This window comes from Aegilops tauschii, chromosome 2 (genome assembly GCF_002575655.3).
Source record: "Aegilops tauschii subsp. strangulata cultivar AL8/78 chromosome 2, Aet v6.0, whole genome shotgun sequence".
Classification (NCBI taxonomy): domain Eukaryota; kingdom Viridiplantae; phylum Streptophyta; class Magnoliopsida; order Poales; family Poaceae; genus Aegilops; species Aegilops tauschii.
The window spans coordinates 331,079,086-331,101,884 of NC_053036.3; the positions used below are offsets into that span (position 1 = coordinate 331,079,086).

The window sequence follows — 22,799 nt, forward strand, 5'->3', positions numbered from 1 at the left end:
CTGAAAACCGCTTATCATTTCCTTCTGCTCCTCGCTGGGTTCGACACTCTACTTATCGAAAGGACTACGATAGATCCCCTATACTTGTGGGTCATCAAGTAGCAACGATACATATGTGTCGGTTCCCTTTCTGTCACTGGGATCGAGCACCGTAAGATCGAACCCACTACCGGGCACCTCTTCACATTGCAAGATAAATAGATCAAGTTGGCCAAACAAAACCCAAATATCGGAGAAGAAATACGAGGCTATACGAGATCATGCATATAAGAGATCAAAGAAACTCAAATAACTTTCATGGATATAAAAAGATATGACTGATCATAAACTCGAAGTTCCTCAGATCCCAACAAACACACCACAAAAGTGTTACATCATATGGATCTCCAAGAGACCATTGTATTGAGAATTCAGCGAGAGAGAGAAAGCCATCTAGCTACTAACTACGGACCCGAAGGTCTACAAGGAACTACTCACGCATCATCGGAGAGGCACCAATGGAGGTGGTGAACCCCGTCCGAGATGGTGTCTAGATTGGATCTGGTGGTTCTGGACTCTGCGGCAGCTGGATGAATATTTCGTCGCCTCCCCTAGGGTTCTGGTATTTTTGGGGTATTTATAGAGCAAAGAAGTGGTCTGGGGCACCCGAGCTGGGCACAACCCACCAGGGCGTGCCTGACTCCTAGCGCGCCCTGATGGGTTGTGCCCCCCTCGGGGCACCCCCCAGGTGCAACCAGGGCCCATTGCCTTCCTTCTGGCCCATAAAAAATCATCGTGGAGTTTCATGGCATTTGGACTTCATCTGATATTGATTTCCTGCGATGTAAAAAAGATGGAAAAACAACAACTGGCACTTGGCACTATGTCAATATGTTAGTACCAAAAAATGATATAAAATGACTATAAAATGATTATAAAACAGCCAAGATTGATAATAAACAGCATGGAACAATCAAAAATTATAGATACGTTGGAGATGTATCAGCATCCCCAAGCTTAACTCCTACTCGTCCTCGAGTAGGTAAGTGATAAAAACAGAATTTTTGATGCGGAGTGTTGTTCATCATGTCATATCATATTCTTTTTATTTATAGCATGGACATTTGGACTTTTATGTGATTCAAAGCAATAGTCTCGTTTTGACATAATAATTTAGATACTCAAGCATATCAACAAGCAACCATGTCTTTCAAAATATCAACGCTAAAATAAGTTATCCCTAGCCCATCATGCTCAAACATTGATCCATTCATGAAACACACTCGGATATTATCTACACCCAATACTTAAGTACGATCATATTGCCTCCTAGTTGGTGCTTTTTATAAGAGAAGACGAAGACTCAAATTAAAAATAAAAATTGCATAAAGTAAAAGAAAGGCCCTTCACAGAGGGAAGTAGGGATTTGTAGAGGTGCCAGAGCTCAAAGCGAAAAAATTAGACATAAAAACATTTTGGGAGGTGTATCCATCCCACCAACGAAAACGACTCAGAGTTCCGAACACTTTCCATGCTAGATATGCCATAGGCTGTTCCCAAACAGAAAATAAAGTTTATTCCTTTTTCCACCATTCTTTCACTTTCCATGGCTAACCGTATCCATGGGTGCCCTCCATACCAACACTTTCCAATGAATTTATTATTTGACAACATAAAGTAAATTCATTTTTTTTATTTCAGGACTGGGCATCACTAAGACCTTTGCCTTACTCTCGTGCAATGACAAGTGAATAAACACTCATCTTGAGAATAACACATCCAACATGGAAAATATTAGGCACCCATTACCCTTCCGCGAGCGAAACAAACACACAAAAGAGAAGTTTCTTTTGAAAATTAGAGATGGCACATGGAAATTTGCTTAGAACGGCAAAAGAATACCGCATATAGGTAGATATAGTGGACTAATGTGGCAAAACTGGTTTAAAGGATTTTGGATGCACAAGTAGTGAAGTAGGCCTCTTGGTGGTGAAATAGGCCTCTTGCGAGTGGGACGCCCGAGACACCAACATGGCCAACTACTGCTTCCTGGTCCACCCACTCTCTGGCGCCTTCGACGGGTGCGAGTTCCTCTGCGTTCCCCGCACGGAAAACGAAGCCGCCGACACCCTCGCCAAGATAGGCTCAACCTGGCAAGCAATCCCATCCAGCGTCTCCCTCGAGCACTTGCGGACGCCGTCCATCAAGCCGTCTCCCGACTTCGAGTCCATCTTCATCTCGGAAAACCCCGCGGCACCCCCACCCAACCCTGAATATCCCGACTCCGGCCCAGGGGCTCCCGACCCTGGCCCGAGGGCTGCTAGCTCCGACCCGAGGGTTGTCGGCTCTGGCCGGGGGTTGCTAAATCCGACCCGGGGGCTACTGCCCCGGACTCCGTCCAAGTAGCCATCCTCAAGGTGGTGACGGCCCCGTCTTGGGCCCAGCCGATCCTCGCCTTCCTGGAAAGTGAGCGCTCCCCGTGCACAAGACCGAGGCCTGATAGGTACAACACTGAGCATCCGCCTACGTCATCATCAACCACGAGCTCATCGAACACAGCACGACAGGCGTGTTCCAACGTTGTGCTGAGCAGGACAAGGGCATAGAGATTCTACTCGACATCCACCAAGGCGAGTGCGAGCACCACGCCGCCTCGAGGTCCCTGGTGGCCAAAGCTTTCCGCCACGGCTTCTACTAGCCCACGGCTCTCAAAGATGCCGAGTCGCTGGTCCGCAAGTGTGAAGGTTGTTAGCATTTCAGCAAGCACATCCATTAGCCGGCTACAGCCCTCCAGACCATCCCGATCACCTAGCACTTTGCCGTCCGGGGGCTCGACATGGTGGGGCCCTTCAAGACCGCCCGAGGCGGCATGCCACATTTGCTGGTGGCCATTGACAAGTTCACCAAGTGGATCGAGGCGCGTCCAATCAAGAAGCTCTACAGGCTGACTGTTATCCGATTCGTCAAAGACATCGTGGTTCGCTACAGCGTCCCACACAGCATCATCACGGACAACGACACCAACTTCGCCAAGGGCGCATTGGCGCAATACTGCTCTGTATCCGGCATCCGGCTCGACCTGGCCTCCGTCGCGCATCCTCAGTCCGACGGCCAATTCGAGCGGGAAAACGACCTGATCTTGGCCGGCATCAAGCCGCGACTCATCGAGCCCCTCTTGCGTTCACTTGGCAGCTAGCTCGATGAGCTGTCGGCTGTCCTCTGGAGTCTCCGGACGATGCAGAACTGGTCGACCGGGTTCACCCCATTCTTCCCTCGTCTATGGAGCTTAAGCAATCATCCCGACCGACATCGAGTTCGACTCGCCACGAGTCACCACGTACACGAAAGCCGAACCCAAGGAAGCCCGCGAAGACAGCGTCGACCTGCTCGAGGAAGCGTATATTTTGGCCCTCAGCCGATCGGCCATCTACCAGCAAGCCTACAACACTACAACAGCAAGAAGATCAGGCCCCTTGCGTTCTGCGAGGGCGGCCTCGTACTCTGACTTGTCCAGCAGCAAGCCGGCCAGCACAAACTGGCCTCCCCTTGGGAGGGCCCCTTCATCGTCAGCAAGGCCCTATGTGACCGCAACATGTACTACCTCATCGACGCCCACCAGCCGAACAAGCATAAGAGAGACACGGACGGTGAAGAGACCAGTCGGCCCTGGAACACGGAGCTCCTCCACCTGTTTTACAGTTAGCTGAATGCACGTATGTATCGCTACCTTTTGAGTTTAATGAAAGCAGCAGGTCCCCCGAACGACACTCGGGGGCTACCTTTTCTATTAAGTACCGTGTCCAACACACCTTTATGATTTTTTACCCTCTCCCGCCAGGTCGGTTCATCCGGCTTGGGGGCTCGAGGGCTAGCCGGCTGGATCGCACCCTATCGCCCCCTTAGTCCATTCCGGCGTGTCCGAGTTGCCTAGGTCCTCCTCTTCGCCCTAAGCCACAGACCGGCTCCGGCTGTCGGCCGAAAAGAACCAAGGGCCAAACGCACTGGCACGCGGGGACCCGCTAAGTTGGATCGGCCCATCCGGCACCACCGCATTAAGTTGCCGCACGACTGGCTGCGCGCCAGCCAGCCCAGTGGGTGTTTCACTTGCGCTCAACATATGAAAAACCTGAGTATTGTGCGTCCCTTCCCAAGGCCGAACTCCTTGTCACACACCGGCACCCGACTATTTGACTAGCGGGAGGGAGGCCCAAGGAGGAGGCAAACGAGAAAATGCACAAGGATAAGAAGCAAAAGCATAAACATCTGTGAAATATTTACATAACAAAAGGCCCACGGCCGGAGTTCATTACATTCCACACACCCCCAGTGGGTGGACCTTCTACTTAACAAAATTCAAAGAAAAAGATAGGTCGGCCTCAAGCGGTGGCCGCGTCAGGTTGCGCGCTCACCGGCTCCTCCGCGCCAGCCATGGTCGCCATGCCGGCATCAGCTTGCACCAGCTCCTCCACACCGGTCGTCGGACCCGCCGAGACGCCGTATTGCCCAGCACGGCCTCATCATCCGCGTAGGTGTCCGTCTCAATGGAATTGCCGGCCGGGTCATCCAGGGTAAGGCCGAAGTCGTCGGGCGGGAGCTCTACGCCACCCTCCGTCCGCTCCACGTGGTACTCATCATGCGCGACAAACGAGACGAGGTAGCTAGCCCGCCCTGGCGATCCGGAGCGCTCGCGCCTCCAAGTCAGCCTCCGTGCCGGCCCGCTGAGCCGCCAGCTGGTTCAGGTCCAGGGCCGGGTACAAAGACATGGCGAACCACAATGCCAAGTTTGCGCCCGCACGAGCCACGGAGACTCGCCACGCGTGGAGTCGTGCCACGCCTGCCTCCAGCCAGCGCGCCAGCCGCGTGACACTGTTGGGCGCTACCGCCTCCGGCCAAAGGGTGGCCGTCATGCCCAACCTGGCCGCGCATAGCCTCGCCATCTGCTTGTCCAGGGCCTTCAGATGGGCTCCGACGACGAGCATGAGCTCTAAGAAGGACCAGGCGACGTCCGGGTCGACCGCGACACCCGCATCCACCTGAGTGGATTGGTGCGCATGCATGGCCGCATTCGCCGTCTCATGCCGTCTCCGGGAAGGCCCTTGGCGCAAGAAAAAGGGAAGCAGTCAGCTATGAAAAGGTTCAGCTGGCTCGCAAACCAGCAGAACAACCAAAGAAACACTTAGGGAGGAGGACTTCGACGAGATGTTGTGCTTCGCACAACATAGCGTTTCGCTGAAGGGCCCATGCGAGGCTGCAGGTCTCGAGCTCCTTCTAGAGCTCGGCACGCTTCTCGAACGGCCGCCTTCAGCTCTTCGTCCTTCGCGACGGCCGCCTTCCCGTGCTCGTCCCTCAGCCGGACTAGCTCTGCCTGGTGGGCCTCCACCGCCTTGACGACCTCCGCCTTCAGCCGCTCCACCTTAGCCCGAAGTTGGCTGTTGTCAGCGGCTGCTTGGTTGCGCTGTTGACCGGCTTTGGCCAGCCGGGTTTGGAGATCCGGCACCTCGGCCGCGGTGCCTGCACGGCAGAACTTCAAGCAGACGCCGGAAGAAAGAAAAGACGCCTTAAGATTCGGCCCGACTGCTTCCCTGTCGACCCGAATCTCGGGGGCTACACCCAGTGGGTGCTCTGACGCGCCCCCACTGGAAGCATGCAAGACATACCTTGGGCCAGGCAAAGCACCTCCTCCTTGGCAGTGAGCTGCGCCGTGACGACGCGGTACTTCTCCAGCAGCCGGTTGTGCGTGCCGACTCGAAGGCCGTCCAGATGCTGTGGGGAGCAAGTGTTAATAGAGATCACGAACGTATATAAGACCCGACCCGGCTGCTCCGTAGCCGGCCCGGGCCTCGGGGGCTACACCCAGTGGGTGCGCTGGCGCGCCACCACTGACCATCCACAAATCAAGGCAAAAGGAAAATAACTTTATCACGACGGTGCGCTCCAGGTCCCCGTCCGCCCCAGCTCGTTTTGGGCGAAAGCCTGAAGCTGGCTCTCGTGGCCCCGGAGTTGCTGGCGCACGACGTCCATCGCCGCATCCTCCAGCACGCGCGGACCGACCAAGACTTCGCCGGTGCCCACCCGGGGTGGCTGCGACCCGGCGGCGGGGCAGCTCCCCGGCGCATGCCCCATTCACGGTGGCCTGCGGCGGCACGACCGCCAACGCACGGCTACCCCCTGCCGACACCTCCTTGGTCAGCGTCGATCTCAGTGCACTGGCCGGCGTCGCCTACGGCGCTCCATTCGGGGCGACATCCTCCATCCGCTCGGCCGTGTCATTCCGGGGTGGGGTGTCAAAGACGATCTCATAGTCGCCATCGGCTGGCTCCGCCTACTCCTCCGGGTCGCCACCCCTCCTCCGTCCGTGGCTCGATGATTGTCTCAGCCGGCACCACGCCCTCCGCCATTTCCGGCCAGGCCGGATCCGCGGTGATCCTCTCCTTCGCCTCGGCGGCCCTCTCCCACGCCTGGCCGAGGCCTCCTTCGCCGTCTTCTCGGCTGCCACCAGCACCCTCTCAGCCGCGTTTCGGTCCAGCCAGGCGACGCGCTCTGTGTCCGCTGGATCCAGGCCAAGATCCTCCTCGGACTGGCTCTCCACCCAGTCGATGGCGCTGCTCAGGGTCTTTTGGAAGACGGCCTTGTTCCAGGACACGGCCGCCGTGGCTGCCAGCGCCAGCTCAAGGGACGACCTACGCGCCGCGAAGACAACATAAGAAGAATGCAGCCAAGTGGCAAGCAGAAATTAGCAAATTGCACTTACCCGATCGCCATTGGGATGGCTCGTCTCGGCGGCGTGGCTGGAGCGGCCCGACGTGCCTTCTTGGCGGCAGTCTTGCCGCGCGCCAGCGGCACCTCCACCGCGTGCTTTGGGGCCAGCTTCGGCGCCACTGAGTCCTTCCCGTGCGGCCGGCTCGCCACCGCTAGCTCGCGGGACGGCCCGGACCCAGCCGTCTTCTTCAGCCGCCTCGGAGGGTCGACGCTGCCATCTCCTCTCGTCGACGGTGCTGCACCACCAACGACCGTCAGGTCCGCCTCGTTGTCGTCCGGCCAATCTCGCAAGAGGTCCGGGTGCGGAGACTTACCCGCACGACACCCGCGCCGGCTTCGACACCGGCCGGCTGTGCTTCGAGCGGCTCGATGTTCTCGGCAACGGATTCGCCCCCGTTCGAGCCGGCTTGCTTGTCCGCCAAGACCTGTGTCCTCAGTTTGTCACGAATTTGTTGGGCCGCGAGTAGCAGTGCCTCTCTTGTCGCGTCAGGATGGAGGAGAAGCTCGGACATTGCAAAAAATAGGGTCCAGTGACTCACCGCCGGTGTCGGGCGCTCTTTGTTGTAGGGCGCCTTCCCGAAGAGCCAACCGGCAGCCATCCCGGCCTTGGAGACACTGTTCACTCAGCCGGCAATCTGCGCCGACGTCAGCTCCCAGCTCGATGTCCAGGTGGGATCCTGCAGGTCGCCCATCTCGACGATGATGTGCGCCCGGTGCTGCAACAGCAGCACCCGACGGGCGATGAGGTCCGTCCCGGTGACCCCCTTGCGCGCCGTCATCTTGGCGATCCGGCTGCATGATTCAGCATCGCCTACGGCGGGTTCTTGGGCGGATAGCTCCAGTTCATCTTGGCGTGCGGCAGCTCATTGGCAAATGGCGTCAAGTTGATGCAGTCCGCACCGATGTTGCGCACATAGAAGAACCAATTCTGCCACTTTTTGGCGGAATCCTCCAGGGGCATCTTGGGGAACGACTCGTTTGGCCGGCCTGAGATGACGGCGGCCCCGCAGGCGGACATCACGCCGGCCGTCGGCCCTTGTTGATTGAGGAAGCAGAGACGGGCCCAGAGCTCCGTGTTCGGCTCCACGCCCAGGTAGCTCTCGTAGAGCGTGGCAAAGCCGGCAAGCTGGAGCACGGCGTTGGCGCCCAGATGGTGCGGCTGCAGCCCAAAGAAGTTTAAGAAGGAGCGGAAGAAAGTGCTTGCGGGAAGGCCGAACCTGCGCTTGAAGTGGCTATAGAAGACCACGCGTTCGTCCTCCTGCGGCCGCAGCTCAACCTTGTCGCCCGCCGCGCGCGCCGCCACCATCATCACCGGCGGCGGCCGCCTAGTGTCGCGGAGGTACTGGATGTCCGCCTCGATGGTCTCAAACCCTTCCTAGGATTCCTTTGGCCGCACCATCGATGGAGTTCTTCGGAGGCGCGAGATGCGGCGACGAGGAGGAGGCCGGAGCAGTCGACGGATGCTGCGGGCGGCGGCTGAGCACTATTGTCGGCGTTCTGGGACCGGGGGTGCCCAGACTTGCCTGCCTGCAGCCCACGGCATGGCTCCACCAATGGCCTGGTACGACCCAGCTTCAGCAATGACAACCCCAGACCCTCGCGAGGGGCCAAGCCTCGTGAGGGGGACGACACCAAGACCCCCTTGGGGGCAGTCTCACTAGGCTGGCTCCCGAGGAGCAGAGATCTCTATGCAAGGGGCACCTCGCGAGGTTCACGTGACGTGAGCCATGAAGACCAAGGCCAGGCGGGCGCCAGCGGGCGCAGTGCACCAGTTTCCTCTTTGGTGCTAAGGAAGCAAGCGCAGGCGCGGGGTCCCAAGGCATCAGGCAAAGGTTTCCATATCGGTGCAACAAGACCAAGACCAGCAGGACGGCAGGACGGCGGTCATCGCGGAGCCCACAGCGGCATCACCACCAGAGCCTTTGGCAGGCGAAGACCACCTTTTGTCAGGATAGCTTGTACTAGTTGTCCCCCTTCAAATTTGGCTGTTGTGGGATCCCTTCCCGCCTAAACATTTGGGAAGAGGACCAGGGCCTCTATAAATAGGACTAGCCGCCACCATAGGGGGCAACGGATCTTGGATTGGATTCCTTCCATCCTCACATCCACAATCTCATCGAGCTCAAGAACACCTCTCCTCCGGAGGCTGTTCATCCACTATACTAGTACATCCTCAGCCCCTCGAGGCAATCCACCAGGACCTCTACGAAGACTGGCTAGACCGCATCGCCGAGCTCGTCAGTGCCGCTGGGGGCTCTCCCGCACTGTCTCGCTCGCTGCCTCTCCCACCTCCTGCTACGGGCAACGTAGCCCATGGAGCCCATCTGCCACCTCCACATCAAGACATCGCCCTTGCACCAAGACGCGCGACCCCGCGGCACGACCCACCGCGCAGGGCGCCCGCGCGTGAAGAAGGAAGCTGCCAGGAGATCCCGTGGCCGCACGAAGATGCTCCTGCACTCCCTGCACCACCACGTCAAGATCGCGCGCCGCCTGCGGCGGTGGAGCGTGGGTACCAAGACCATGCTCCGCCTCCGTGACGGGCTCTAGTGACCACGGCGGGCTGCCGCGCCTTCACCCCCGAGCTGCGCAGCGTTGTCTGGCCTAAGCATCGAGGCGGCCAACGGCGACGAGAAGGTCATGGCGAACTGGTTTCCCATGGCTCTCAAAGACGACGCGCGCTCGTGGCTCCAGAACCTACCCACGGGATCGATCTCCTCCTGGGGCGAGATGCACGAGCGCTTAGTCGCCAACTTCCAAGGCACTCGCGACCGCCCAAATGCCGCTGGTGACCTGCGGCGCATCAAGCAGCAGCCAGGGGAGACCCTGCAGAAGTACATCCAGTGTTTCAACAGCGTTCGCCTCAAGATTCCCAAGGTGACGGGCGAGGCCATCATCTCAGCATTCTGTGATGGCGACCGCGATGTCAAGATGAAGGAGGAGCTCGCCATACACGAGGACCTGTGCACAGCTCTGTAGATGTTCAACATGGCGACCAAGTGCGCAAGAGCTGAGGAGGGACGCCTCTCCCTCCTTGAGCTCCCAGCCATCGACCCGGAAGACAAGAAGGCCAAGACCAAGGATGTGAAGCGCAAGGGGGCTGCCGTGCTCACGGCGGAGCCGGAGATGAAGCGCGGCTGCGACCACCCCGAGTCATCCAAGGCCAACCGCCCGTTCTGCGCCTTCCACAACGTGCACAGCCACAACACCAACGACTGTTAGGAGCTCAGGGCTATCCGCGGCGGGCGTTTTGGTCGATGCCCCGAGCGCAGCGACCGAGGCTACGGTCGTGGAGGAGGCCGAAGTGGAGGACGTTGGGACGACCGCGGCCCCCGCCAGGAGTGGCGCGGCCGGCCTCATGAGGACCGCTGGCAGGACCAGCCTCGCGAGGGCGCCTGGAGAGACCAGCCTCGTGAGGACCGCCCTCAGGGCAAAGCTAGCCTCCCTCCGCTGCCGCCACCACCAAGGAGGAGTGACGACCATCGCCAGGACGAGGGGGCTGGGGGCTTCCAGGAGCCTCACGCCATCGCTTGCATCTTGGGTGGCGCTCAGGCCCCAGCCTCTCAGCGTATCTTCAAGCAGTTTGCTCACGAGGTGAACGCGGCCCTCCCCAGTCTCGAGGCCACGCGCCCGCTTAGGTGGTCCAAGTGCACCATTACCTTCAGCTCCTCCGACCAGCTCAAGTGCGCGGCAACTATCGGCGCCCTCCCGATGCTCTGCTCACCCATCGTCGGCAATGTCCAAGTCACCAAGACCCTCATCGACGGTGGCACAGGGCTCAATGTCCTATCCGTCGAGACGTTCGACCGCCTCCAAGTACCATATGATCAGCTACAGCCTACCAAGCCCTTCTCAGTAGTGACTGACGGCTCCACCACCCCGATAGGGAAGGTCCGCCTCCCTGTCACCTTCGGAAAACGCAACAACTACCGCACCGAGCTCATCGACTTCGACGTCGCCCACATCCGCCTGCCGTACAACGCCATCCTCAGGTACCCAGCCCTGGCCAAGTTCATGGCAGTGACTCATCATGGTTACAACGTCCTCAAGATGCCAGGTAGCTGCAGCGTCATCACGGTCGCCTGCGAGGAAAAGGACGCGGTGTGCTCCCTCGAGTGCGCTTACCAAGCTGCAGCGGCCGAAGACCCAGATAACGAAGGCGCCGTTTACCCTCCTGAGGCCGTCCCCAACAAGAAAAAGCAGCTGCTCCACCAAGGGCCTTAGGAGAGCGGCGTCTCCAGCGGCACCACCTCAGGACCTGCGCCCGCAGATGGGGCGCCTCCCTCTCTCACATAGGAAGGCGTGCCCGGTGCCCTCCTCAGGCTGGGCTCGGGGGCTCTCTTCTGGAGGGCCTCAGACCTAGCTAACGTCATGAGGGAGGCGCTCGGGCACCACGTGGAGGCATGCTTCACCGCACGCTTCCCTCAAGAGGGCACAAGGCGTGGAGTGCCTGGTGCTCAGGAGTTCATCACCAAGGCGACCAAGGAGCTTCAAGAGGCAAGAGCCATGCACGGCGACCGCCGCCCACCACCTGGCGCAGCTCCTCATCCTGGCGAGGACGACAAGCTGCGGTCTGTGTCGACATCCCAGGACTCAACAGGACGGCATCTCAGGAGCGCTTTTGGCCTTCTCGCGTTGGTCGGTGCGAGGGTCCACCTCACAGCTATGTTCGCATGCCATTCGGCTTGCCGAACGCAGCTGTCACCTTCCGGCGCCACTTGCGGAGTGTTCTGGCGGCTTAGGAGGCCAGGCATCACGCAGTCCTGGCAGAGATGGCGACGGTTCTTCATGAGCCGCCCGGGCCCCCAAAGCCTCCCGAGGCTCAGGACCCAGGCAACTCGTGAGGAGAAACTTCTTCAGCACGCATCTTCAGCTACTCCTACACCTCTCCAGCAATGGAACCAGGTGACTCTTTCCGATTCATTCAGTTGGGGGCGCCCCTCGGGCAGCATTATCCCCAAGTCGCACGGGCCTATCCCTGCGACGTGTATCCTTGTGCATATCTAGCTTACTCTGTTGGGGGCGGCCCTTGGGCTGCATCATCCCCAGGCCGCATGGGTCCGTCCCTGTGGCATGTATCGTCCTTGCATTTATCTGAACTAGCTTGCCTCCTTGCATGAGTTACCTTATGATTATCACCTGCTTGCCTGTTGCCCTTCGCGGCCACCCGCGTTGCTAACCGTCTTCGTGCTCATCCCGCAACGGGGGTTACACATGCTGGCACGACGCTTGTGCTCAGGTCCGTCCCTGCAACACTGACAAACCTGGGTGGTCGAGCTCTGGCTTGCGGCACGCCCCGCGCAAGTCACCTCACCAGACCCTCAGTGCCTTCATCTTCTTGCGGAAATACCAGCGGCAGGGCAGCAAACATGATTACGAGCTATATTCCCCTCTCGAACTAACTCGCAGGAATCTCCAGAGCCTAACTACGGGTGGCCCCGCCAGCTCCTTCCTTTTCTCATGCAATTCGCTTGCGCGTTAAAGGGGGAGCTCCTGAGTATCGCGCCTCAGGAGCTCTTATTGACTCTCCAGCCCTCACCCCTTGGCCTTGACAACGACATCGCGACCTGGCATACCAGCGTCGGCTGAGCTTCGCTCGAGGGTCGGGACCCGAGGACGCAGAGCACTTAGAAGAGCGTGAAAAGGGCGGAAGCTGGCACGGGCCCAGCCTAGCCGTACCACCGCCGCTGATGCGTGAATCGGGCGCTGCACAAGGAATCACCTCAGGCTCACTAAGATAAGTCACGCATTCAAGTTAGCCCGGCGCTGTGACTCAGGGTTTTCGACTCTTGCAGCCTTGCTCCAGCAATGCCGCCTTCCTTTTCTGCCTTCAGGGAGCAGCTTGCATGCTAAGGGGGACCTCTTGAGCATCGCGCCTCAGGAGCTCTTACTGGACCTTGGGCCGCTCACCTCCTGGCCCTGACCAAGGCATTGCGACCTGGCATACCAGCGACGGCAGAAGCCTGCCTGGGGACTGGGACTTGTCGGCGTAGAGCGCTAAGCTACCGCGAGGACGAAAAGGGCGGACAATGTTGAAGCAAGATACGCAACCGCGAACATCATAATGGAATAATATCGGCGCAAAAGCACTACACATTCTTTACACACCCCCATGGTGTTCATCCCCATTCCTCGCAGGGAACAAAACAAGAAGGCTTCCAGGAGTCATATCTACAGACTCGCCGCCGACGCCATCATCAAGAGTGGGCCACACGGGACGGACGCCAACCCCATCCAGATCATCGATGACGACGAGCAGATGCCATCGCTGTGCTCCGGGCACAGCGAGAGCTCAGGGGCACGTAGCTGTCATCGCTCGTCTCTGGAGTCTCGTCAAGCTCGGGAGAGTCAGTGGACTCCCAGAAGCCGTCGCTGCTGCTGGAGGAGCTGCTGGTAGGGCCGGGGCGGGCTCGACGCCCGCTGCCGCACCATCCTAGCGGCCCCCTCTAGGGCAGCACTCCAGGTGGCGGCCTTCCCCGTCGAAGACCTTGAAGAACATCGTAGAGGCGCCGTCGTACTCAAAGTGGATGGCGAGGGCCCCCTCTGCACGGCAAGCGCAGGCGACTTCGCCCCATCCACGAGTCATGAAGATCTTGCCCGGGGAGACAACCTCGATCTCCGCCCCCGTTGTTGGGGTGTTGCACCCAGCATGCTGCAACCATAGCTCAAGCGGCCCTCTCGGTGGCATCTCTTCGGCGAAGAACTGCGGGAATCTAATCCACGTGCGCGGTGGCATCGCCACCCACACCACGAGCTCGCGCGAGGAGCCCTCGGCATGAGTTCATGGGCCAGCGGCACGTGCCACCACAGCCATGATGCGAGCGGCGCGGGCCGCTGTCTCCTCCTCCGGAGCCTTGCACATGAGCGTACAAGGGCAGCGGGTAGCCGGGAGGAGGCCGCTCGTACCAAGGCCTCGTCACCTCCTACCTCACGACGGCGCCGCGGGAGCGGCCGAACCTCTTCTTCGGCGGAAGTGGCCCCCGCTCTTCGCGGGGGGTTTTCCCTTTCTCAGCGGCGGAGAACCTCCTTATCGGCGCCATGAGTGTCACGGCAAGACGGCGAGGCGAGGAGGAAGAAGAAGTAGGCGGCATGGAGAAGGAGATGAGTAACGGGGCTCCGCCCCTCTCCTCATTTATAGCCAGAAGGAGGCCAACCGCCGGCCTCCACGGTCGTAGGTAATGATGGTTTTCTTCTGCATGCAACAGGGTCTCGTCAAGTTGAACGGTTGCCAAGGCGGTGTGGGGAAGCGGTGGCGCCCACGTCCCATCCATCGCCACGCGTCAATCAAGGCCGCAGGCAGTTGGGGCCCGCGGCGCTCCGCACTTGCCCTTTGGCTTCGCCTCGAAGTCAAGTTCGAGCACGCCTAGGGCCCGGGGGATACTGTCGATGTTCTGGGACCGGGGGTGCCCAGACTTGCCTTCCTGCGGCCCATGGCGTGGCTCCACCAACGACCTGGTACGTCCCAGCTTCAGCAACGACAACCCTAGACCCTCGCGAGGGGCCAAGCCTCGCGAGGGGGACGACACCAAGACCCCCTTAGGGGCGGTCTCTCTAGGCTGGCTCCCGAGGAGCGGAGATCTCTATGCAAGGGGCACCTCGCGAGGTTCACGTGACGTGAGCCGTGATGACCAAGGCCGAGCGGGCGCCAGCGGCGCAGTGCACCAGTTTCCTCTTTGGTGCTAAGGAAGCAAGCGCAGGAGCGGGGTCCCAAGGCATCAGGCAAAGGTTTCCATATCGGTGCAACAAGACCAAGACCAGCAGGACGGTAGGACGGAGGTCATCGCGGAGCCCACGGCGGCATCACCACCAGAGCCTTTGGCAGGCGAAGACCACCTTTTGTCAGGATAGCTTGTACTAGTTGTCCCCCTTCAAATTTGGCCGTTGTGGGATCCCTTCCCGCCTAAACATTTGGGAAGAGGACCAGGGCCTCTATAAATAGGACTAGCTACCACCATTGGGGGCAACGGATCTTGGATTGGATCCATTCCATCCTCACATCCACCAGCTCATCGAGCTCAAGAACACCTCTCCTCCGGAGGCTGTTCATCCACTGTAATAGTTCATCCTCAGCCCCTCGAGGCAATCCACCACCACACTGGAGTAGGGTATTACACCACGCGGTGGCCCGAACTAGTATAAACATCTGTGTCTCGTGTTCTTTGGGTTCACCGAGCTAGGCCGTGGGATTGTTGAGCGAGCAAACTAGGGAGAGCGTGTTCTTCATGCACACCCCAGAGTTCGAACCTCATAAGGGTTTGCCGGAACCTGTAATCCGACAACTGTAGCAAGAACGCGCTCAGAGCTTGGAGGAGAAGGAGAAGAGGAAGACGAGGGAAGAGCTAGGGGAGCGTGCGAGGGCATTTCCGCCGCGCCCCTCCCTCCATTTTGTAATCGCGGTACATTGTGGGGAAGTGGGATCAGTTGTGCTGACGATCCCACTTCCCCGCATCACGCGGGCACGTTTCCCGCACGACTTAACTGCATGGAGAAGTGCAACCGCCCGCCGCTGCCACAATTAATCCCCCACGCGTGGGCCGAGGGCATGGCGGGGCGGGGCCTAGCCCGCCGTTGCGTCTCATCATGCGCGTGGCCTGGCAGGGCCTCGCTCGCTGTTGTTTGCCATGTGGCGGCGCCTCGGGCCGCGGAAGGCGCGTCCTTCCCCCTCAAGTCAAGACCCGGCGGGTGTTTCAGTTTCCCGCCCATGTCGCGATCCGGCTTCTGGAAGCCGGCACACAGTGGGTGTTGCTGGGACCCGGAGACCACGCGCTTCACCAACCCAACCGCCACCTCATGGGGGTAAAACTGCGAAGGCCCTCCCGCTCGGAACCGGCGGGCCTTCACAGCTTCGGGGACTACTGTCGGGGGGATAGCCCCTGGGCAGGCAACGGAACCCGAATCCTTTTCAAAAACATCGGGACAGGCCAAGCCCCTCAACCCGGCTCACCACCCACCGGCTCCCCAGCACGAGCCGACTGGGTGGCGCAACCTGGCCCAGCCGGCTGGCGCATGCCGGCCGCCCGCAAGAAGTCAATTCCCAGATGACAGGCAGGCATGGCTACAGTGCGCCCTCCTTTGTGCCGACCCGGCGGGGGCGACAGCCGTACCCTCCACGCCACCACCCGGGGGCGAGCGTCGTCCTGGAGGCGCAACCCTGTAGCAAGGCGGCACCGCCGTCCCATGACGCCTGGCGAGGCATGCCACAATGCCAAGCAGTCGGCGTACCCGCACCCGACGGATTCGGCAGACCCGGCGGCTCGGTGGTCCCCACTGTCGGCTCCCAGACACTGATGACAGGGCCCCAGACCCATGTATCTTTACCATTGTAACCCCAGGGGCGGCCTATAAGACCCCCCGGTGCCCCTTCATGCAGAGGGTCGCTCCATCACCTAATCAGTAGAAACACTCACCCACGCATATCCGCCCACACCGAAGAAGCAGCGCATGCATTGGCCTGTCTTCCTCCCCCCGAACAGCTCCAGGAGCAAACCTGTATCCACTTCATATAAACCATACTCGGCAGGACTAGGGTGTTATCTCTCCGGAGAGCCCCAAACCTGGGTATGTATCATGTCACATACTTGCGCATGCCAACCTCGCCTCTGGAACCCACCGGTGCCCTTGTGTCTGTCCCCTCTTTTAGCCATCCCATGGCATCTGCCATGAGATCACCACGACAACTCTCATCTGCTCTTCGTCAGGATAATAGCCAATTGGGATACTTCCACGAAAGTGCTACATAACTCTGTTTGGCTTGCAGGCACCAGCCCCCAGGGGGCACGCCATGTGAGCTTATGGGCCCACCCTGGCTCCGTTTGCCCTAATTCAAAGCCTATAAATTCCCAAATATTCCAAAACCCCTGAAGCTAGACCCGAAACAATTTTATCGCCGTCGCAAGCCTATGTTCTTCCGTGATCCCATCTGGAGGCCTTTTCCGGTGCTCTACCAGAGGGGGAAACCATTGGGGAGGCAATCCTCATCGACCTTGATGCCTCCATGATGATGTGTGAGTAGTTCCTTCAGGACCTACAGGTCCATAACAGTAGCTAGATGGATCTCTCTCTCTCTATGATCTTCTATACAATGATCTCTTCGAATATCTATTCAATGTTATTCTTGCAGTGTGTTGGGATCCGATGAATGTGAGTTTATGATCAGAATATTCATTGAAACTATTTGAGTCTTTTGAGAATTTATCTATGTGTGATTTTATATATAGCTATGTATGATTTCCAATCTATAAGTCTTCTTTTGCCAATTAGATGAGTAGATCTTTAGAGGGAGTGATGCATAGTAGTGGGTTCGATCTTGCGGTGTCCTTACTCTGTGACAGGAGGAATTGCAAGGCACGTATTGTTTTGTTGTTACTAAGGATAAAATGACAAGGTTCGAACATATTGTTTGGTCTCACTTTATCTACATTATGTCATCTTGCTTAAAATGTTACTCTGTTTGTCATGAACTTAATACTTTGAGATGCATGCAGGACAGAGGTCTCGGGGTGGAGTAATAGTATTAGATGCAGTTGGATCAACAGTCTATTTTTCACGGACGTAATGCCTATATACGAATCATGCCATGAAGAATCATAATCATAACTATGCGCTATTATGAAGAATCATAATCATAACTATGCGCTATTCCGTCAATTGACCAACACTAATTTGTTTATCCACCGATGCTATCCTTACGAGAGAGATGCCTCTAGTGAACCTATGACCCCCGGGTCCATTCTCCATTATTACTAAAACCTAAAATTGCTCGTTGTTTTTATTTGCTTTTATTATTTTTATTTGCATACCTATCACTATCATATTTAATCCTTGCAATTGGCGAGAGCAAGGGGATTGACAACCCTCTTGCCTTCGTTGGGTGCAAGCATTTGCTTTGTGTGTGTCTGCAGGTACAGTTCACGTTGTCTGTGTGTCGGCTCCTTTTGGTGTGTTGAACCTTGGTTCTTAACTGAGGGAAATACTATATGCTACTATCTACTTCACTCTTCCTCTTCAGGGAAGCCCAACAACTCTACAGAGAGTAGCAGCGTTAAACCTCCACGATATGAGGCGAGAGCGGCTATTCGCATACAAGGAGGAGACGCCGCCAATGACCACGAGGTCGACGGCTCCGGCAAAGGGGTCATCGACATCTCCATGACAACAAGTAGGATTTGGGTAGTTTCCTTTCTCTATATCTCGTTTTATCTTTGCACCATGTACTACGTTGCACAAAGTTGCATGAAAATGAGGGTTTGCAAATGGGGGGGGGGGGGTCTGGTTGCCTTGGCGGACAAATGAGAGTCGGTTGGCCCCCATATACGGGATCATATTTCCCCCGTCATGCCCATGGAGCTCAACACCGTGTCCTCATTCTTCACCACCATGAGTCCACAACCCCATGGCCTTCTCTTCCTTGTTCCCTCCGCCGTCGGATGCAGACCCCAGGTTATTCCAAATGCGGAAGGTGGTATAGAGCACGATGATGAGGACACCACCGGTGATCGAGAAGAGGAGGGCAACGAACAGTGCAGTTACAAGGTGGCATAGTGGAACGCAAAAGTAAGATAGATATTTCCATGGAGGGACGTAGCCGAAAACATAAGTGAGAGGGAGGTCGGACAAAGAGGAGCTAAACTAGAACACTACTTAATTTAGTACAAAGTTGAGACACTTATTTTGGGACGGAGGGAGTATGTCAAAGAGACAGCAGATCTTATAATTATTATTTTTAGTGAAACCAGAGCTTATAACACCGCTAAATGTGACACACGTGGTAAGCAATCCAAACTATTAAAAAAAAGAGCTTATAACTCCGACAACTCTGCAGGCCGCACTGGGCTGACCTACACACACACCTAGCCCAATGCTCAATGAACTTAATGCACACCTAAGACCCAAACAGCTTGGCTAGCCAGCAGGGCAGTTGGAGCCTTTTCCTTCAGCTTATGGCTGCGCCGCCCCAATGTCCAAAGTAGCGGTGCTGACAAAAGCTTATCCAAATAGATATTTTAGACTTTCGGGCAACGTTTAGGCAGCCACACATACAGGAATACTTCGTTCACTGATGCTATTTTATCTCAATAACGAGCGTGTAAAATACTCTATTGACCTAACCCATCCTATAATATATGAAATTCTAGAGCTGACTAGAAATTGGCCTCACATATCAGCAAATAAGTGGTAGGTACTGGAATCCAGAATGATAAGCCTGAGCGCGGCGGCTGCAGCCGTGACCGACAACAAGCTGAACCCAACAACATTCAGCCAGTGCCAACCTTTCTGGAAGGCAGAAAGTTTGGGCCCCTTCACCATCAGGTACATGTGGTTGGCAAGAACGAACGTGAGGGGGAAGGTGCTCAGGGCGCCGGTCAGGCTCATGAAGTCGCCAAGGAACGGGAGCATCGCAGCCACCAACGTGTTCACCGCCAGGTAGCCTCCTCTCACACCAACTCTGAACACAACATTATGGATTGCAAAAGGCCCACCGTGTCCGCTGCCGAATCTTGTGTCCAAGTACTCATACATTGGGCTTGCAAATATCTAGAAAAGAAATTCAAATGTTAGTTCAGCGAGGGGAAATCATCAACTTTGAGATGGATTGCTTTTTGGACTATGAAGTACGAAGGTAGACCTACATGTAATGCTATGACAGTCTGAAGAAAGGCCGAGAGATTTGCCACAACTTTTATCCAAGCTGGACCATGGACGCTATTCAGTAGATAACTCGAGGTTGAGGATCCGTAAGCCCAGTATCCCATAAAGGTCACAGCATACAGAGGCAATGAACCAACAGTGAACTGGAACCAGAGAGCTTTCTCCATGTTCTTGACCACAGGAGGCCTTATGGTTGCCTGCAATGTATATGAGTCACATAAGGTAATCTGATGGCACATAAACTAGTCGATACCCTTATGTGCTACTACAATGACTCACTTGAATTTCTGGTAGCATTCCAGTGTTGTACGCAAATACAAGATTTGCTACAGCACCTATCGTAGTGAAGACTCTAGTTGACTCTGATCCAGGAATACTGTAATCTTTTGCAGGTGCTGTTATGCCTTGAAGAAATCAAGTGATGAAACAAAATGTCATGTTGAAGAAACCTAAAGCATATTTATGGTATGGCAACAAATAGAATGCATACGAAATTATGGTACGAAATATGCCAAGACAGCTGAACAAGGCAGCAAAGGGTAATACCATCTCTAAGCGACAGCACAAATGCTATCACGATATAGATGAGACTGAAAACAGTGGAGAATCCCAACCAAATTCGGAGAGCAGATAGGTAAGGAATTCCAAATGCAAAAAGAGCACAGACAAACCCAGATAATGCTATGCAGTAGGGAAGTTTGAGAAGTCCGTCATCTCTAAAGAGGACGTATATTGCCTGAAGAGAAGAAATCACATCACAAATAAGCATTGGGAGGACAAAACATCACAAGTATCTTCGCACAACGTAAGTTCAACAATTTAACTGTTTTCCGTGGAAAGAAATTCAACGGATGGATTCCCAGCATATGTTTTGAATACAGATATTTCAACCAGAATGGTTAAGTTAGGTGCTAGTGGATACGCTATTCATACCTTCAGTGCTTGGCCAGCTAAGATGATAAAGCCAGTGTTGATCATGAAAAGATTAATATACTGCAGAGCCCATGTAAGCGCATACATTTTTCTTCCTGTAATCACCAAAATAAAGGTAAACTAATTATGTTGGGACAAAGAAATTGCATTTGAATTCCATCTAGATAAAAAAATTCCAACTGGAGCGGTAAAAAGGGAAGTGGTGTCCAAATGGCAAACAAGTAGATTAGAACGAGGTACTATGTATCTTTGACCAAAGGCCTCAACAACCACAACAAGAACTCTACAACTAGAACATATGGGGGTCCTCAATCAAATAGAGCAAACTCCAGTTTATTGAACGTTACGTCTACTCATTAGAATGAGGGGATAGAGTGTATGAATATGTACCATATATATGTCCAGCAAGATCTCTGTATCTAATATGGCGTTTCCCACCAATTTCATGGAGGCGACCAAGCAGAGCATTTGCATACATCGAGATTGCAGCAGCCAGGATCAAGCCGCATGTTCCACCAATCCAGCCCAAAGGGACCATAATCGACCCAGAGTATCCAAGAACATATGCACTATTGACCCCTGTTGTCAGCACAAATCCAACTTGATACCAAGGATCTGAAAACGAGCAGAATCTTTCGTGAGTTCAACAGTCACAGATACAAGAACTGCAAGAAAACAATTCATGCGCATACATTTTAAGGTTCTGAACCCAGATCAGAGGAAGCAGTGAGACGGGGCATCACCGAAAATGCAGATTAAATCAGCATTTGTTTTTTTACTTTATGTCTTCTCATGATCAAAGTATGATGAATGTAAAAAACCCTTGGAGCGTTACAGAAATCAGTTGGGTTAACATGGTATTAATTTGATAGCAGAAGATACTATTGATAAGCATTTGAGTTGATGGCAACAGAGTGATTAAGATGCAGAGGGAGTATCAGATACACATAGCCGACAACCAGTTTGGTGAGCTATCCTTGTTGTCATCACGGAGGGAAGAGTTAGGTAGAAATGGTTACCAACGCTAATCTGGTGGGCCGTATCATCAGAAACGTCGAGCCTGTCGACCTTTTCATCGTCGGCCATCTTGCAGGGCAGCAGCGGCGCCCTGTCCGTGTCCCCTGAGCCAGGCAAGCAAGAGGAGGAAGAGGTTGACGCCCAGGAAGAAGAAGCGGGAGGAGAAGAGTTGGAGAGTGCTTCCTCGTCGTGCTGTTGCTGCTGCCGCTTCGTGGCCTATAAAAAGGAAGCCGCAGACGTCAGAAAAGTAGCATGCGACAACTGAATTTGGGGATTTTCTTTCTTCTAAGAGAGAAAAACTTGATTAATTTCTCATTTTCACTCCACATCCATAAAAAAACATGCATATCTATATTAATAAATCTATTAAATTCCTCCTTTGTAGTACTACACATGATCCATAGCACACTTCGTGAAAAGTAATAAAAATAGTACTACTCCATGTCAGAATATTAATAATGATCACAACAATAATAACAACGATATCAGTAATATTAGTAAGAATAATAATACAATTAACCTTTCTGAAAAATCAATAATATAACACCTGCTATTCTGCTAATACATACATAATAATTAGTAGGGAGTATTATTACTTTGAAGCGATCAATCCATGTCAGAATAAAGGCATTAGTCCATTCATCCGATTCTGTAGCAGAATAGGTTCGTTCGTTCTGTGCGCCGAGCTATCTACTATATGTAATCTGGTAAAAGTAGTGGAAAGGGGGAAGGAAAGAAAGAGAATCCCCACTCACATCCATCTGAAAGGCAGCCGGGCGGGGCTTCCTTTTGGATTTGTTATTAATGCCTTCCTCCTTTGAATTCAATCTGAAGAAGAAAGGCGAGAATGGAATGGAATCGATCCCCTCCCCCTCCCCACTAACACCCACCCTTTAATTCTCCGCCGACGGTGCCGGCTATGATGATTGATGGCAGCAGCTGCGGCAGAGGCTTGAGAGTTGAGATTAGAATAGGGCCGCGGCAGCAGCAACCGCTCGTCGTAGCTGGCTAGTGCTGCACCGCCGCGGCTCTACCTAGGTAGCTAGTGCTGTAAAATAGGCCGAGGGGGAGGGGAAGGGGGAGGAAGAAGAGGAGGGAGGTTGTGCCCGTCTACTGGACTCTCCGTTTGTTTATCAAGACCACAAGGAAGATCGAGTCGAGTTGGTTCATTAGTTAGTTGGTCGCGATTTTTCTGGCAACGTACCAGCAAGCAGTTAGTTTGTTACGGCGATAAAATCACATCATCACTTATCGTTACGTATATCTATCTATCTATCTATCTACTTTTTTTTACCAAAATCTATGTATCTACTACGAGAGAGGGATTTATCTCCCTACAACTTTATAATCGCATCTCCGTTAGGTGCCCAAAATTAGGGCATAAACACATTTTTTATAGCAAAAGGGGCAAAAACGCTGCCCCAATAGATGCCCTATTTGCAAACTTTTTTACTCCAATTTTA

At 55.0% G+C, this 22,799-nt stretch overlaps 3 protein-coding genes across 3 annotated transcripts; 2 read left to right on the forward strand and 1 right to left on the reverse strand.

The window, feature by feature from the left end:
- The first annotated feature begins 2,010 nt into the window (after nucleotides 1-2,010).
- On the forward strand, nucleotides 2,011-2,677 carry LOC109771490 (uncharacterized). Its single transcript, XM_020330182.1, has 2 exons — nucleotides 2,011-2,316; nucleotides 2,573-2,677. The coding sequence occupies exons 1-2, from the start codon at nucleotides 2,011-2,013 to the stop codon at nucleotides 2,675-2,677; spliced, it is 411 nt and encodes a 136-aa protein (XP_020185771.1).
- A 138-nt stretch (nucleotides 2,678-2,815) lies between these two features.
- LOC141040995 (uncharacterized) lies at nucleotides 2,816-3,175 on the forward strand. The gene is made up of 2 exons (XM_073507105.1): nucleotides 2,816-2,956; nucleotides 3,014-3,175. Exons 1-2 carry the CDS (start codon nucleotides 2,816-2,818, stop codon nucleotides 3,173-3,175), a joined length of 303 nt encoding a protein of 100 aa, XP_073363206.1.
- Nucleotides 3,176-18,723: 15,548 nt separating this feature from the next.
- On the reverse strand, nucleotides 18,724-22,521 carry LOC109771470 (probable proline transporter 2). Its single transcript, XM_020330168.4, has 8 exons — nucleotides 22,092-22,521; nucleotides 21,339-21,552; nucleotides 20,710-20,934; nucleotides 20,320-20,414; nucleotides 19,933-20,122; nucleotides 19,666-19,790; nucleotides 19,368-19,583; nucleotides 18,724-19,272 (listed from the first exon to the last, which is right to left on the reverse strand). The coding sequence occupies exons 1-8, from the start codon at nucleotides 22,095-22,097 to the stop codon at nucleotides 18,892-18,894; spliced, it is 1,452 nt and encodes a 483-aa protein (XP_020185757.1). The 5' UTR covers nucleotides 22,098-22,521; the 3' UTR covers nucleotides 18,724-18,891.
- Nucleotides 22,522-22,799: the final 278 nt, after the last annotated feature.